This window comes from Crinia signifera, chromosome 3 (assembly GCF_055691185.1).
Source record: "Crinia signifera chromosome 3, ASM5569118v1, whole genome shotgun sequence".
NCBI classification, from domain to species: domain Eukaryota; kingdom Metazoa; phylum Chordata; class Amphibia; order Anura; family Myobatrachidae; genus Crinia; species Crinia signifera.
In genome coordinates, this window is record NC_139219.1 from 149,308,382 (window position 1) to 149,327,019 (window position 18,638).

Genomic DNA, 18,638 nt, shown 5'->3' on the forward strand with positions numbered 1-18,638 from the left:
GGCCCTTCAACTTCGTCTACCTGTTTCCTCCGATTCCGCTTCTAGGAAGGATCCTCAAAAAGATAAGAAGGGAAGGGGTCCGAGCCGTGTTGATTGCCCCGTTCTGGCCCAGACGCACTTGGTTCGCCGAGATTCAGTCGCTGCTCATAGACCAGCCTTGGACACTTCCGGACAGGCCGGATCTCCTCCAGCAGGGACCATTCCTGCACCCGGCGCTGAAGCCTCTCCGTTTAACGGCATGGCTATTGAAGAAGACATCTTAAGGAAGAAGGGGATACCGGCGTCAGTAATCCCTACGATGATGGCGGCCCGTAAGCCGGTGTCTGCTAAGCATTATCATCGGATATGGCGTGCGTATTCCACTTGGTGTTCCGCTCGGGGTTATCCGTTCAGGAGTTTCCATCTGCCTAGGATACTTCGATTTCTGCAGTCGGGGTTAGACTCAGGACTTCGTCTAGCCTCCCTGAAGGTGCAAGTTTCTTCGCTGTCCATCCTGTTCCAGAAGAAGCTGGCCTCATTGCCAGAAATCAAGACGTTTTTACAAGGGGTGGCCAGAGTCCAGCCCCCCTTCGTTCCTCCTACACCACCGTGGGATCTGCCTTTAGTTCTGCGTTTCCTACAGTCCGATACTTTTGAGCCCTTGGAGCAGGTAGATTTAAAATTCTTGACATGGAAGACAGTTATGCTATTGGCTCTGGCTTCGGCAAGGAGGGTCTCAGAGTTGGGTGCCCTGTCTTGCCGGCCACCTTTTCTTGTTTTTCATTCGGACAGGGCGGAGCTTCGTACAAGAGCATCTTTTCTTCCTAAGGTGGTTAATTCATTCCATGTGAATCAACCGATTGTCATCCCTGCCTTTACGGACTCCGACCCGCAATCGGTCTCCCTTGATGTGGTCCGAGCCTTGCGAGTTTATGTGTCTAGAACAGCGTCATTGAGGAGATCAGACGGCCTATTTGTCTTGTACGACGCCCTTAAACGGGGTTGGCCGGCCTCTAAGCAGACCATAGCTCGATGGATCAAGCTCACTATTAGGCAGGCCTATTTGGCTGAGGGTAGGGCTCCGCCTCCCTCTATCACAGCTCATTCCACCCGTTCGGTGGGTACTTCGTGGGCGGCGCGTCGAGGCGCGTCTTCAGTTCAACTATGTAGAGCGGCTACATGGTCGTCCTCTCACACCTTCATTAAGTTTTATAGGTTCGACACGTTCGCCTCTTCAGCGGCGGATTTTGGTCGGTTGGTTTTGCAGGCTCCTCCGAGTTCTCCCGCCCAAGGGGGAATCTTTGGAACCTCCCCAGCGTGAACGCCAGTGTCCCCTGCCGGATGATAGAGAAAAGAGGAATTTGGTACCTACCGGTAATTCCGTTTCTCTGAATCCGCAGGGGACACTGGCCTCCCTCCCTACTCTGGTCGCCTGCTGGTCATGGTTCTCAAATGTACAGTTGTTGTGGTCTGTATATATGTATATGTTTGTATATATGTTGTGAACAGTTTAATGGTAAGCCTGGTGTCCTTCCTCTCGTTCCAATTTTCCTAACTGGGGATTGTGGGTACTAGAGGGGAGGAGCCAGCTGTTTAAAGTTACAGTGTGCCAGTTCCCAGCCATCCACCTCTATTACCCAGCGTGAACGCCAGTGTCCCCTGCGGATTCAGAGAAACGGAATTACCGGTAGGTACCAAATTCCTCTTTTCGACATGCCGGAAAAAAAAAATCTGTTTGAATAGATCGGAACCCCTTCTGATGTATTCTTGTCGAAAACGGCAGTTTCGACCTCTATTGAATATACACCCCTAGGTATCCTACTGATTGGCATATTAAAAGAGCCTATTGACTAATAGACCAAACAATGTCACTGTCACTTGTACAACATGGACATGGTTGCTGAACATTTGGCCTGAACAACAATAAGCGCACAAACTGCATCACCCAATAGCCATAAGGCCCCTTTCACACGATCCGGCTCCTGCCAGGTGGCGAAACCCCTGCACAGACAAAAGCCATTCCGTTCACAGTAGTTAATAATGGACACTATCACGGGATGGCCACGGCCCGGCCGCCCGGTTGCAGCCAGATGTCACCACTGGAAGGGACGGCTGCCGGGCTATGGCCATCCCCACCATTCTAAACATCTGTGTGGCTTCTTAGCCATGTGGGGTTTCGCCGCCTGGCAGGAGCCGGAGCGTATGAAAGGGGCCTAAAACTCTGAATTAGTGCATCCTCTAAGATAACCCACAGGACTTTCAGACACTACATGATTCCCCATACCCGTTGGACCTCCCCACATGCTTGCAACGCATGGCGCGCACTCCTTCCCTATGTGGTACACACTGCAGTATATACTGCTGTTATTTTGATCATGATATTATCGTTCATACTTTTTTAGCTCTCTGTTTAGCCTTGAGTGGAACATTTAAGAGCTGGAACAGTGGGGTATTGTCTTTAAGATGGGTATACCATTCTTTCTATAGCGTGTCGGCTATGAATCATATTGATTGTTTACTGTTTTAGAGCAGTGCATTCTTGCCACTTGAGAATGCTTCTAATGTTATTTATTGAGCTGTCTGGACAAATTCTTGACATTTTACTCATTACATAACTTACTAAATGCTCCAAAGAGCATTTGACCTTAACATCTATGAATACACAAACCTTAATTCACATTGTACCTTTTTTAATCTTACTCTAGCTCTTTTTCCCCTCTGGACAAACAGGACATTTGACTTATGAATGCTATGCCTTGAGATAGCAGAAATTTAGACATGTCACTGTAATGGAACGTGTAACTTCTAAGGGATCTAGAATATGATCTATATAGATTTTGATCTTATTTTTTATTTTTTTTTACGTATGGATTTTAATCTGATTGTTTCAATGTATGTAAGAGAACAAATGTGATTTTAATTGATTATAAACAATTTGCGACTGCCAAACCATAACTGCCCCTTCTCTATACATTGTAAAAATGTGAAACAATTCTGTAACCATCAAAGATGGTTTTATCAGGTATTGCACCTTTCTCTGTTCTGTGGTGGAAGGAAGTCTTTACGTTCGATAATGGTGTTATAGCCGATTTAAATAACTAATAAACATACTTTAGTACAGACCACTAAGGTGGGGGGGGTATGCAATCTGCCGCCGCTATTTCTGACGTGGGAACCTAGCTTCTTGAACATCTTAACCTGTTGTTCATTGGCGCAACAGCCAGTGGGTTATGGTTAGTGCTACATGTAACAGACAGAGATAACTGCTTCCCCAGTTTCTATGGCTTCTGTTCTCAGTTACCAATAAATGACCTGCCCAGAGATATGTTCCCTGTACAAGCTTTGTGGGCACTTTTATTTATAAAACTTGGATTTTAAGCATACAATGGAAAAATGGCAACATAATTTTTTTTTAAATAAAAGAGCACTAGGTGAACCGTACAAGACTGAAGGATTCCTATATATTCACACTTAAATTTGGCAGTTATTTATGCAGTTCCATTTTAAAACACAAACTAGCATTTGTTTCATTGTATGTCAATTATTTCATTGTTTAGAGAATATTTTGTATAAGGGTGTGAGTAAGCAAAAATGGATTTATTTTTTCCTCTAACTCATAAAATTTTAGCCTAAAAACTTACCAGTGACTGCTTGAGAAAACAACTTTCCTTTTTGGAGTATTTTGAAGAGCAGAACAATGTAGTTGACATAATAAATGACTAATTTCAATATAATTTTATTTTTCCGTTTTAGACTCCCCTTGGCAATTTGCATTTAGTGTAAAGTTCTATCCACCGGATCCTTCTCAGTTAACTGAAGACATCACAAGGTAAGTGTAATATAATTAATGAATCCCTCCATCCCTTTCCCTATCTTGTGTCTTTCAAAATGAAAAGGGTCCATTTGAGATTTTTTTTTTTTTTAAAGGTTTTTGGGGTGTCAGTTTTTGTAATTTTTAGCAAATGGACACCCAGTTAGTGTACCATGTCCATTGTTTGGGTAGCTTCACTTGCCGTGCTCTGCCAGGTGCCTTGCTTTGCTGTGCACTCAGCACGGGTTACCGTTCCCAATCATAGTCTACATAGAGGTTAAAGTAAGAAAAAGTTCTAAAAATTATATAAAAAACAAAAACAGTGGAAACTCAGGTCAGCCATATATTCTGTGTTGATCGTTGTAATCTTGACCATGAGTCCAATAGTAGTCTACCTAATGACTGTCGACCGTTTAAATCCATTAAACTTTCCCTAATAAAATGGAAGAAGCTTTTCTATTGCTTCTAAAATGCGAGTTCTGCCAATGCATGTTACTTCGTTTCCAAATATTTTTGAACCTAACTGTACATCCTGATGCAATTTTCATCATTTTGGCTCCATGTGACACCCTGATGTATATAAAATAAAGCATTGGTGATGCAATTGAAATGCAGACTTTCAGGATTTTTGTACAAAGTCTGCAATATTGTATATTTAATTGCTCAATTGTAATTGGGCAAATTAAAAAAATCCTATTATATGTATATTTTTAATACTTGTTAAGAAACCTTTGCAAGAAATAATAAAGGAATTTCTCTTTCAATGGTCCTGGTGACACAGCTCAACACTGGGATGTAGGAGGGTCTGAAGGAGCCAGGCACCTATCCTAAAGTTTTAGAGGGTAGGCTCCTCCCCTACTGCATCCCTGGACTCTTCAGTTCGTGTTAGGTGCCCACTGGAGTGGGTGCTATTCTAAAGGGCTGCAGGAGCAGCCGAAGAATTAGAGTAGTTAGGGGATTTTTATTGTTTTATTAACTTTTACCCTAGCTAGGTAGGCACAGTGTGAGGATTCTCATAGTGAATCCTCACACTGCTAGCGCAGCAGGAGCTGACAGAAGCGCGTCCTGTCAGCTCACTGTGCACAGGGGAGACACTGTCTGGTCTCCCTGTGCAGCGCTTATAGCCTTTTCCAAAAGGCTGCCTGGGCTCCGGAGTACCCTGAAACCGGCTCCACATTTAGGTGGGGATCATGGGGGACAGGCGCTCCGTGATGGCGGCGGCCATTTTATGCGGAGCTTACACGCTGAGCTCCTAGATGAGAGGACAGCAGCGTTGTGACAGGCATGTTCCAAGTGATCCCCAGTTGAGGGGGAGACACTGGAACTAGGAAATCCTACCTGAGGAGCGGCTGGCTGGGGGTGGTTGGCGCCAAAAGGTCACGGACCCCGCAGCAGCAGGGACCTGTGGTCTCTTCCTTCACTCTGACTTTGGCGCCTTTCAGAACGCTTGCAGCGGAGCTGAGCTGGCTTACTGATCCTGGCAGAGTGACTTGGATTTCCTGGGCATCGCTTCCCCGCAGTTGAAACCAACAGACAGATAAGTGATTGGGTGCATTGCCTCTGTATAAACGCTTGTACATTGTTTGCACTGTGTATACTGATAGATATACATTTATCACTTGCATCATGTCTGAGCATCAGGCTGTGGTTTTGGGGGAGGGAGCCCGTAGTGCACTGAGCGCGTGCAATGTTTGCACACAAAAGTTTGTCCCTGAGCAGATGGCCAAGGGGGGCTTATGTATTACTTGCGCTGATGTGAGACCCATGGGCAGTGAACCCCATAGGGCAGAGCAGATGGAACCTGCGTGGGCCAGGGCCCTAGGCAGGTCAGTTAACGCTTTGGTGCAGCTTTTGGACAGGCAGAGTGATGGGCTGGTAGAATCACAGAGACCTATGCCATCATCTCAGCAGTCGTCTGGCTCCTTGCCTCTTACCCAGGCAGATCCTGCGCTGATTCAGGTGATGCAGGATACTGCTAAAGGGATCAACAGGTTCAGTGAAATGCTGGACAAAATGGATGATGTGGCAGGGACCCCTAGAAGGTCTTATGCTTTGACTACTGTGGTAGATGAGGAGGAAGGAGAGTATACTGACATCCCCTGGGATCAGGGTGATGATGTGGAAGAGAACTCTGCTGCTGGTATAGAGGATCTCATTGTAGCTGTGAAGCAGGCTTTAAAGCTGTCTGTGGAGGATAAGACTCCTGTTAAAGGTGTTTTTAAGCGACAGCGGAAGGAGGCTGTTACTTTTCCTTCAGATGAGGGGTTACAGGAATTGTTAGAAGGGGCTTGGAAAACTCCTGATAAGAGGCTACAGATGCCTAAGCGATTCCTTAGTCTGTACCCCATGCCAGAGTCTCATGCGGAGCTCTGGGAAAAGGTCCCAGTTGTGGACGCTTCAGTGGCACGTTTGTCCAAGGCTACTGTATTACCAGTACAGGGCGGTGCAGCTTTCAAAGATTCTGTGGATAAAAAGCTGGAGGGTAACCTCAAGGCTATCTTTGAAGGGGTGGGGTTTACCTTACGGCCCCTTATTGCTTCAGCCTGGGTCTCTAAGGCCATGATAGAGTGGGCTGGTGAATTATGCACCATGCTGCAGGCTGACCCTGGTGCGTTACTGCTTGCAGAAAAGATTAAGGCAGCTGCAGAATATGCAGTGGAAGCAGAGGAGGAAGCTATTAAAATGGCAACCAGAGTGTCCACAGTCTCCATTAATGCCAGGAGAGTGCTTTGGCTTAAAGCCTGGGAAGCAGACAATGAGTCCAAGAAGGCTCTGGAAACATTAGCCTTCAAAGGAAAGGTACTTTTTGGTACCGAATTAGAGGAGATTATAAAGCAGGCCACGGGCGGCAAAAGTACATTCCTGCCGGCCTCCTCAGCAAAGCAGACGTCCAGATTTTCTGCTTTTAAGCCGTCCTTTCGGCCCTCCCCTAGAGGTGGTGCGTCCTTTCGAGGACAGTCTTTCAGGGGAAGGTTTCAGTCCTCTAGAGGCAAGACACAAAAGTCAAAATTTGGCTCTTTTCACAAGAAGCCTGCCACAAAAGGAGAGGATAAACTCTCTGCATGACTGTCAGGGGCTTCGCCCGACAGTGACAAAAGTGGGGGGGCGTCTCACACTCTTCAGGGACGCTTGGGCTTCTCTAGGCCAGGATGCCTGGGTGTTAGATATTATAACACAGGGTTACAAAATCCCTTGCAGAGGGCCGCCTCCGAAGAGGTTCATCCCCACATCCTTACCAAAGGAGGCACGGCTTCGTACAGCTCTTGTGAGAGCAGCTCACTCCCTTTTGGAAAAAGGGGTGGTTACACCAGTCCCCAGGGCAGAGTGGAAGAAAGGCTTTTACTCCACGCTGTTCCTGGTGCCCAAACCAGACGGGTCTTTCAGACCAATACTAAATTTGAAGTCCCTAAATGTTCATTTATGGGTAGACCATTTCAAAATGGAGTCCCTACGGTCAGTACTCCTGAGTCTGGACCAGGGAGAATTTTTGGCGTCCATGGATGTCCAGGACGCATATTTGCACGTCCCTATACACCCGGAGCATCAGACCTTGTTGAGGTTTGCCATAGGAGACCTGCATTTACAATTCCGGGCGTTACCCTTTGGGCTAGCAACCGCGCCAAGGGTATTCACAAAGATAATGTCAGTGATGGCGGCGGTGCTGAGGCTCAGGGGAATCACAGTAATACCCTATTTGGACGATCTCCTGTTCAAAGCAGAGTCAGCAGCCATGCTGCAGAGTCACTTGGCAGAGGCCATCAGTTTTTTGCAGGCTCACGGCTGGATTTTAAATTTGCAAAAATCTCAGTTGGTACCGTCACAAAGGCTCCAATTCTTGGGAGTCATACTGGACACCCATCTTCATCGGGTATTCCTCCCGGAGGTAAAGGCCAGGGATCTGGTCACCCTAGTCCAGGAGATTCTCAGGGCTCAGAGCATTTCAGTATGGAGGTGCCTCAAGCTCCTGGGGAAGATGGTGGCGTCATTCGAGACGCTTCAATTTGCCAGGTTCCACTCTCGGAGGTTCCAATGGAACATTTTGTCAGCCTGGTCAGGAAACACTTTGACCATGAAATCCGAGATGATAGTGCTGTCTTCGGACACTCGAGAATCCTTGAAATGGTGGACAGAAGTAGATTCCCTTCAGTGGGGTCGGTCATTACAGACCTGGGACTGGTTGATAGTAACTACCGACGCCAGTCTCAGGGGCTGGGGGGCAATAGTCCTGGATCTCAGGCTTCAGGGCCTGTGGACGGCAGAGGAATCAGCGTTACCAATCAACATCTTGGAGCTGAGAGCTGTCTGGAAAGTGATTTCCTTGGCGGGAGACAGGTTACAGAACCTCCCTTTGAGGATTCAGACCGACAATGCCACAGCTGTGGCGTATCTGAATCACCAGGGAGGTACACGCAGCAAATTGGCCATGTGGGAGGTGTCCAGAATCTTCCTATGGGCGGAACAGAATGTTCCAGCTGTATCGGCTATATTCATTCCAGGAATAGAGAATATAGAAGCCGACTTCCTGAGCAGGGAGGAGCTCAAGGAAGGGGAATGGAGCTTACACCCTCAGGTGTTTCACCAGATCACTTCGATGTGGGGAACTCCGGATGTGGACCTGATGGCATCCAGGGTCAACCGTCAAGTGCCCAGGTTCTATGCCAGAACAAGGGATCCACTAGCGGAGGCAGTGGATGCCATGACTATTCACTGGCAGGGAGATCTCCTTTATGCATTCCCACCAGTACCAATGTTACCGAGACTTCTGAGGAAAATACAGGGGCAGAAGGTTCCAGTGATCTTAGTGGCCCCAGATTGGCCAAGGAGGTCCTGGTACTCGAGGCTTCAGAGGTTGTCTGTGGACTCATGGCGTCTACCTCTGAGACCAGACCTTCTAAGACAAGGCCCATTCAATCACCTGGATTCAGATCGATTGATTTTGACGGCCTGGCTATTGAAACCACCATTTTGAAAAGAAAAGGGTTTTCTGAGGCAGTAGTACAGACGATGATAAAAGCCAGGAAAGCTGTATCTTCAGCAAATTATTATAGAGTCTGGAAGACTTACATTCGATGGTGTGAGAGAAGAAAGGCTCATACATCTCATTTTAAGCTATCAAGAATGATGGAATTCTTACAAGATGGTTTTTCATCGGGTCTAAGCCTTCAGTCACTGAAGGTGCAGATTTCGGCCTTGTCCATCTATTTCCAGAAAAAGATAGCCATTTTGCCGGAAATTCAAACCTTTTTACAAGGAGTATCCAGGTTGAAACCTCCATACAAGCAACCAGTAGCACCTTGGGATCTATCACTGGTTTTGGAATGCCTTCAAAAGGCACCATTTGAACCTTTAAGGTCGGCTGACTTTAAGTTTCTTACGTGGAAGCTAGTGTTTTTGTTAGCAGTAGCATCTGCTAAAAGAGTTTCAGAATTGGGAGCTTTGTCATGTAAATCTCCCTTCTTAATTTTTCATGATGACAGGGCTGTTTTAAGAACAATGCCTCAGTTTTTACCGAAGGTGGTATCTACCTTCCATTTAAATCAGGAGATAGTTCTACCTGTGTTTCAACCCCCAGAGGGTTCTAAGAAAAGGGACAAGTTGAGAACTTTGGATGTTGTGCGTGCCTTACGCATATATGTGGACAGAGTGAAGAGTGTCAGGAAGACACATTGTTGGTATTGTATGACGTACACAAAATTGGTTGGCCTGCATCTAAGCAGACTATTGCTAGGTGGTTGCGGTCTGTGATAGCCTTTGCATACACCAAAGTGGGTAGACCAGTACCGGCCAAAATAAATGCGCATACCACCAGGTCAGTTGCCACCTCTTGGGCGGTTCGACATGGGGCCACAGCTGAGCAGGTTTGCAGAGCTGCCACTTGGTCATCTGTTCACACATTTGCCAAATTCTATAGATTCCATGAGTTCGCGTCGGAGGACGCATCATTCGGGCGAGCAGTGCTGAGAGCTGCAGACCTGAGCGTACCTTCCCAAAGGACCGGCTCTGGAACGTCCCAGTGTTGAGCTGTGTCACCAGGACCATTGAAAGAGAAAAAGGGATTTTTGTAAGAACTTACCGTTCGAATCCCTTTCTCTGATATGGTCCTGGTGACACAGCGATCCCTCCCTTACGCTCAGTAAGTATGCCAGAAGTTTCATGATGTTCATGTTAAAATGGTTAAAAGTTAACAGTTTCTGTTATAAAATGTGCATATAATATGTGCAGGCGTTTGTACTGAGTTAATGTATTCCAGTGGCTTTGAAAGATTGAACTGAAGAGTCCAGGGATGCAGTAGGGGAGGAGCCTACCCTCTAAAACTTTAGGATAGGTGCCTGGCTCCTTCGGACCCTCCTACATCCCAGTGTTGAGCTGTGTCACCAGGACCATATCAGAGAAAGGGATTCGAACGGTAAGTTCTTACAAAAATCCCTTTATCTCCCACATCTGTCTTTGAAACTGCATCTGTGTGCATTTTCCATTTTTTTTCCCTTTAACCTTTGAAGAGAATGGGCTACGTTGTTTAACAGGTATCGTTTCTAAACCCTTATGTTGCCCATATACTTATGAGATATTGTATAAAATTATTAAATTTCGACACAATGCGTGGGCCTGCCGGTCGAATGTCACGTCGATAAATATTATGTGCTGCATGTAATGTTTATTGAATTGCATAAGCGATCGCATGTGGTTTTAAACCACATGCGACAGTCAGGAGCGTGGGCATCGGTGTAGCAGAGTTGGCGACATGAGGGCTGGCATGTGGCAGTAGTTAGCGGCAGGTGGCATGATTTTAAAAATAATTTCAAAAGATCGGGCAGCTCAGGGGGATTGGCTGAGAGACAACTCTCAGTGGCCATCTAAATGTGAGGCCTCTTATTTGTTTGAGAGCTCTCTCAGCTAGCCAGAGGGCCGTCCAGTTTTTGTTTTTTTTTTCAAATTCTGCCGACCGCCACTGTTTATCACCACATGCCAGCCATCTTGCTGTCTGTTCCACAACACCGCAAGCACCCAATGTGGCATCGCAGGTGGCATGCAACTTCGGGTGCTGGGAAAATAAGCATTTGGGCATAAGATGCATTCACCATAAGATGCAGTCGCATCTGATAGCACAAGTGTATGGGCACCATTACTCCTCCAATTTTGATCTTAATACCTCAAAATGAATCTGGTAGTCTGCACTTTATAACAATATAAATTATATAACTCTAACTCTAACCTGAATTTGTTTTGGTTTATTGTGTCAAGGTCCAAATACAATGCAATGCTACCTGATCTACAGTTTAACAGGAAACTGGTCAGAAGCATTTATACCTTTTTATAGGACTCTGTACTACACACTTAGTGACCTGTGGATAATTTACAAGTTCTGTCATTAAATTATGTTCCAACAAATTATTAATTTTATTAACAGTTTCTTATATAGCGCAGCAGATTCCGTTACAGTTGTAAACAGACATAAAACAAACTAGGTAACAACAGACAGACTTGGAGGTAAGAGGGCCCTGCTGAAAGCTTACAATCTATAGCAGGAGTGGGGAACCTCAGGCCCTGAGTGGCCCGCCCAGCCACCCGGTGGCTTTGCCGGGAGTCAAGTACAGGGGAATTCTCATGAGAGGTTGGTAGTTCTCGCGAGATTCCTCTTAATCAACAGCAGCTGGAGACTGTCAGTCCTATTCAGCGGCAGCCGCTGGAGCGTGGGACAGCTGCAACAGCACAATTTGTAAGAGAAATTTTTACATATGGCTCCCCGAAGGATTTTTTTTTTCCCCCCATACAAATGGCCCTTGGCACAAAAAAGGTTCCCCACCCCTGATCTATAGGGACATGGCTACTAAAAGAGTTGTCAATTGGACTTCTATTCCAAAAGTCCAAGGCAAATATTTAATCCAGTTAAAACACCATGCCTTCAGTGCTCAAAGTAACTGTCGGTACTTGTTTCTTACCACGGCCACAATCGCGGGCATCGTGTACCTTTAAAGTTAAGGTACACGATGCCCGATATGGACCCGATTTCCTTTGAAATCAGGTCCATTTAGCCGTCAAAGCCTAAATCGAAGGCATCGCGTCGGTCGCCGCCATTAACATGGCCCCAGACGCGACCGACGAGATGCCCGCAATTTCCCCATAGGCGTCAATGTTAAAATTATTTTTAACATTGAAATCGGGAGAATCGCGTCGGTCTTGTGCCATTATAATGGCACAAGATGAGATGGACTTGATTAAGTCCATCTCACATAGGAAACAATGTGAAATGGGCCAATATGACCCATTTCACATTGTATATGGCCCCGTCGTCACTCCACGATTGACGCGAACCCGAAGCGTGGCGAGCGCAGTGAGCCCGCGAGGGGCGGAGGTGCGCGTCCTCCGACATTTTCCTTCCCCTACTATCCACGTCGGTGTGGAGTTGAGAATATAAAGTGTGGCGAGCGCAGCGAGCCACCGAGCCCGAAGCGTGGCGAGCGCACACGTATACCTGTGAAGTAATATGCGTCGCCTCGCGGGGCTAGCTACGCTCCACGCCGACGTGGATAGTAGGGGAATGAAAAGGTCGGAGGACGCGCTCGCCACGCATCGGGTTCACGTCAATCGTGGGGTGGCGTTGAGGGTGTCAAATTGGGGGTGTAGGGAATATTTTACATTGAATGTAATGTAAAATCGGGTCCCAGGGAACCTATTCACATTTCATTCAATTAAAAAATCGCGTCGGTCGCATCGCATGCGATTTGGTCGCATGCGATGCGACCGACGCGATTTTTCCAACACGACCGCCCCGATGGAAATCGGTGTGGCCGTGCTAGGAAACAAGTACCTAACTGTCTTTGAACAACTTTATATAAGTGTACCAAAATGAGTAAATCAAGCTAGTAGCTGTGTTTTTTTTTCTGCCTGCTCCTCTTTCTTCACATTCCAAGACTCAACCGGAAATGTGGAACACAGGTACAAGTGATGCATAAAAAAAGTATAATCTCTCAAAAACAGAGCTCCAAAAACATGGATTTATGGATTGTGAAAAATATTATGTACTGTGATATACATTCACAGGACCAGAGATCATGAAGATAGATGTAACCTTTTGTAGATGGGTTCCTGCTGTCCTTTGCATATTCCAGAAACTCCACATTAAGAATCTATTCCTATGGGAAGTTATTTTTGGTTTTATAGTGCAATATTTTGTAAATAAATAAATAAATATAACTAAAAGGACAGGTAATGACTAGTACAGTTTGAACAAGAAACAATTCTGATAACCACATCCTATGAGGAAGTCCTGATATGAAGGACCAAACGCATTGGTCAATACTCTGTAATGGTTCAGATGATGCGGTTATCAGCACTTGTATTCTTGTTCAAATTGTACAAGTAATTCTGGGCGTGTAAGCTAGAGGAAAAGATTTTAAGCTTTGGATTCTGTGCCACAGCCTCTATTAACAACAGTGTCAACTTATAAATTATGTGTCGAGGAAGCCAAACGCTAGTAATTCTCTGTCCCATTAAGTAAAATAATAACTTGTGATTCCCATCTTAAACTCAGATTATATGTTAAATAAGAAAAAGGGTGGCATTTGAGCTGTGGAATATGCCATGCTTTATGTAGTCCTTAATAATGGACTATTGCCATTCAAGAAAGGATCTCCAAGGTGGAGTTGATTATATTTATTTTTGAAGCCAAGCTATGCGATAGCTAAGATAGACAGGGTGATTGTTCACTAATATTAACTAACTAACTTAATACTACCATTGGATCTACTTTGTGTTACAGGTTTGTTTCTTTAGTCTTGATGTACATAATCTATGTTGAGGTGCATTGGATACCAGTCGCCCCTCCACTACATTTATTTTATTTTTTAGTGGAAGTTTTTTCTATGTTAAAGTTTAGGGGGGTATTCAATCCGTGATGGGTGACTATTTCACCTGTCGGGAAATATCAGTACAGTTTGAATACCCCCCAATATCTGCTACCTAACCTCTGCCATGTCTAACTCACACATGAACAAGCATTTACTGGCTAAAAATGTTCTGTACTTAAATTCTATTTCATTGGGTTGTTCTCAACATTTTTGTTTAAAATTCAGATAGGATTAGTGTCTGGTATTTCTTCTGTTTTTAGTTCTCCATTGATCTCTGCAGCCACATTCAAGTCATTTACGAATTATATTTTTTCACGTAAGAGTGGCTAACCTCCGAAGGCACTGCCTGCATCATTTTCTGTTGGTAATTGCTCATCTATCTCGCAGAAGTTCCCTGTAAAGTACCAGCATAGCAGATTTTGACTGATATGAACGTTCAATATACCCATCTTATGTCTCTGTAACCTTCTGTCCTATTTTTTATTTTAAAATACTTTTTTTCTATTGATATCTTCGGACAGATCACATAATCTGTAATTAATCGTTTCCTAGAAGATGTCTCTCCAGCTGCATACAATTTATTGCCTACAGTATGCAAATGATTGGAGTAACATGTTGCATAACTGAAAACCATACCACTGTACTGGTGTGTTTTTTACAATGTAATTTCATCTGTCAAATTCGTTTGCTGATGTCAATAAATGTGTATTCGATAAAAATACCGTAATGCTAAAATTTACATCCATTCTGTTTCTCTGGAGCACTGTGCTGTAATTAACCTTAACCTGGTAGTATGACCTTGTTACAAATTATTATACATTTTATAAACTACTGTGTTCAGAAATTGTAAAGCTTAATTATGTAAATGGACTTGCAAGCAGCATTACAGGTTTCTTTTATGATTATTTTATGAACATTTATGACACCGCATAAGTATTGTATTGTAACCACTGGACTAGTGATGAGTTACTGTTATACACTGTTCAGCCATAACTTTGAAATCATCTGTCTTTTATATTGTGGGGGTCCCCTTGTGGTTGCAAAACAGCTGTGACCCATTGAATAATGGGCCCACATGACCTCTTAAGCTGTCCTAAGGCATCTGGCATTAAGATATTGGTAGCATCATCCTTTCAGGCCTGTAAGATGCTTGATGGGGCCTCCAAGTCTCAGGTTTATTTTTCCAGCACATCCCACAGATACTTTATTAGAGTGAGGTCTCGGGACTTTGGAGGCCGTCAATACCTTAAATTCTTTGTCATGTTCCTCAGACCATTCTTGAAATCAGTGTGGCAATGCTCATTATTCAGCTAAAAGAGGCCACTACCATTAACCCCTTCCCGACATTTGACGTATATATACGTCCTGGCCGGGATGTACTTCCCAACACATGACGTATATATACGTCATGACTTCAAAGTGCCACTGCGTCTCGAGATGCAGTGACAGAGGGACGATGTCTGCTGTCGCCCCCCCGTCGGCGATCGCTGTGATTGGCTGTTCAATGTGAACAGCCATTCGCAGCGTTTTCCTGTGTTACCGGCGAATCAGACGCTCGGTAACACAGGTGTCAATCACCGCCGGGTGTGAGGGGGCATGAGGGGGTCATCGGTGACGACGACACCTCACCCCACCTACCCCCAAGGCTGTGATTGGTCCGTCGGACCGACGGACCAATCACAGCCAAGGCGCGCCATTTAAACTAACGGTGACTGCGCTGCAGACGCCATTCCGGTCTGGAATTGCGTGCAGAGCGGTCACCGGCCACTCTGTCGTGATATACATACCTGAACCTTGCCTGATACTTACCTGATCACCGCTGGTAGCGTGCTGCCAGCAGTTGGATGCTTCCTGGATCAGTGTCATAGAGTCACAGATCGTGAGAGATAGTGACAGAGTGACAGAGAGTGCTATATTTTGTGTCTGCTGCACCCCTTTTGTGCTGATCAGTATATCTGTGCTGATCAGCAACTTTTTGGGTTTTTTTTTTATATATATACCTGTCAGTTGCACCAAAGGTTGTGCTGCCTGTGCAACTGACTGCTGCCCCCCCTTTTGTGCTGATCAGTTTAAATTAATTAACTGATCAGCAACTTTTTGGGGGTCCAGGGTTTTTTTTTTTATATATACCCTGTCAGGTTGCACCCACAGTTGTCTGCCTGCTGCCCCTCACTGCTAATCAGTGTCGCATCACTGCATCACTGATCTGCAGTTTTTTTTTTGGGGGGGGGATTGCAGTGGGGTTTTGTTTTTACACCCACGTTGCTTTTGTGGGTGTCCTGTGGCCGCTGATCAGTGACGTACATCACTGAACAGCATTTTTGGCACAGGGTTGATATCATTTTTTTCCTGCAGTTTTTTTAAATTGTTTTTTTTTTTTTGGAGAGTGCTGTGGTTTATTACACCCACGTTGCTTTTGTGGGTGTCCTGTGGCCGTTGATCAGTGACGTACATCACTGAACAGCATTTTTGGCACAGGGTTGATATCATTTTTTTTTCTGCAGTTTTTTTAAATTGTTTTTTTTTTGGAGAGTGCTGTGGTATTTTTTTTTTGTTTAAATTGTTTTTGCACCTGTTGCCTTTGAGCGCTGTTCAGTGACGGACGTTACTGACCAACATCTGTGCTCAATTTTTGGCGCGGGACCTTTTTTTTTTTTTTTTTAACCCCTTCAATTTTTTATTTTTTTTATTGGGATCAAATTCCTGTATAAAGTATTTTTTTTTCTGCACTACATACACACTACACACTACATACCCCCCGTGTTGAAATAAAGTTTGTACCCCCCCAACACTATACACGTGTTGAAACATTACACTTACAGAAACACAAAAATAAAAATGGCATCCCAAATGTCATCCCAAATGTCATCCCAGTCATCCAGAAGAATGTATTCAGCGGAGGAGGCATATGCCATGCTTGCCTCTGACTCTGACACAGCCAGTGATGCAAGCGGGGAATTTGAAGGATTCGTCTTAAGCTCCTCTTCCTCCTCTAGTGATGAGGGACCCCCTCAAAGACGCCCCCGTAGAGCAGCTGAGACCCCCCCCAAATGATTGATCCCGTATGGACCCCACCACCAGACAATTTTGAGCCCCAGGTTCCTGAGTTTTTGGCCATCCCAGGAATCCAATTTGATTCAACAGGTCTCAGAGAAATTGACTTTTTCAAATTATTTTTCTCTGATTATTTTATAAATTTAATGGTGGACCAAAGTAATTTATATGCCCAGCAGTTTATTGCTCAAAACCCCACGTCATCATTTGCTAGGTGGACCCCTGTAGATGCAGTAGAGATGATGACGTTTTGGGGTCTGGTGTTACATATGGGCATAGTAAAAAAGCCAGAAATTAGGCAATATTGGAGTACAGATGTTCTGTACAGCACCCCACTTTACCGTATGGCCATGACTCGGACTCGTTTTGAGATAATCCTTAAATTTTTACATTACACCGATAATGCACAGTGCCCACCCAGAGATGATCCCACCTTTGACCGGCTATTCAAAGTCAGACCGGTCATTGATCATTTCAGTGCCAAATTTGCAGAGATGTACATCCCTGAAAAATTTATTTGTATCGACGAGTCCCTTATACATTTTAAAGGAAGGGTTAAATTCCGCCATTACCTTCCCAGTAAGAGGGCAAGGTATGGCATAAAAATGTATAAACTGTGTGAAAGCACCTCAGGGTACACCCACAGGTTTAGGGTATATGAAGGGAAGGATTCAAGAATTGAACCGCCAGAATGCCCCCCCTCCCTCGTAGGTGTTAGTGGAAAAATTGTCTGGGATTTAGTGCACCCCTTCCTGGATAAAGGTTATCACCTCTATGTGGATAACTTTTACACTAGCATCCCCCTGTTTAAGGCCCTTGGTTCAAGAGGTACAGCAGCTTGCGGTACTGTGCGCAAGAACCAAAGAGGCCTCCCAAAAACGCACATTGCCCAAGTACTGAGAAGGGTGAAAGCAGGGGAATATGCACCGAAAATATGTTGTTGGTCAAATATAAGGACAAGAGGGATGTCCTTATACTGACAACAATTCACGGAGACAGTACCACCTCCATCCCTGTACGAGGTACCAGTACCCACACCTCAAAACCTAATTGTATCCTATATTACAATAAGTACATGGGCGGAGTGGATCTTTCAGATCAGGTACTGAAGCCGTACAGTCCCCTGCGGAAAACAAAAATCTGGTGCAAGAAGCTGGCCGTGTATATCATCCAGATGGCACTGTATAACGCTTACGTGCTATTCCATTCTACCAGCCAGAGGGGGACATTTATGCACTTTCAAGAGGAAGTCATAAAGGGCCTAATATTTGGGAACCAGCAGGCAGAGGGCCCCAGTACTTCTAGTACTGGCCCCCGTATTGTACCAGGGCAGCATTTTCCTAACGAAATCCCCTCCACTGCAAGAAAGGGCAGGACACAAAAAAGGTGCAAAGTTTGCTATAAAAAGGGAATAAGAAAGGATACTATTTTCCACTGTGAAACTTGCCCCGACAAACCCGGCCTATGTATAAAGGAGTGTTTTAAAATATACCACACATCTATGGATTATTAGGTTCATCATTTCACCATGCTTCGGGGGTCTTGCTAATGCCACATAGCACCCACCATTCATTCCACCAGAATCTGAGCTGCAAAATCCAAAAATCACTCCTTCCCTTCTGAGTCCTGCCATGCACCCAACTGGTATTTTTTGGTCACATATGAGGCATTGCCATACTCGGGAGAAATTGGGGCACAGATTTTGGTGCTTTGTCTCCTTCATTCCTTGTGAAAATGAAAAATTTTGAGCCAGAACTGCATTTTTGTGTAAAAAATGTAATTTTTCATTTGCACAGCCCAGTTGTATCAAAATTGGTGAAACCCCTGGGGGTTTGAAATGTACACTATACCCCTAGATGAATTCCCTGAGGGGTGTAGTTTGCAAAATGGGGTCACTTGTGGGGGGGTTCCACTGTATTGGTGCTTCGGGGGTCTTGCTAATGCGA

At 45.0% G+C, this 18,638-nt stretch overlaps 1 protein-coding gene across 24 annotated transcripts in view; it reads left to right on the forward strand.

The window, feature by feature from the left end:
• Positions 1 to 18,638, forward strand: part of EPB41L2 (erythrocyte membrane protein band 4.1 like 2) — a 191,929-nt gene that overhangs the window by 89,743 nt on the left and 83,548 nt on the right. For all 24 annotated transcript variants that reach the window (XM_083176718.1, XM_083176720.1, XM_083176728.1 and 21 more), the window contains exon 6: positions 3,733 to 3,808. In XM_083176718.1, coding sequence (XP_083032844.1) covers positions 3,733 to 3,808 — 76 coding nt within the window. The remainder of the gene's footprint in view (positions 1 to 3,732; positions 3,809 to 18,638) is intronic.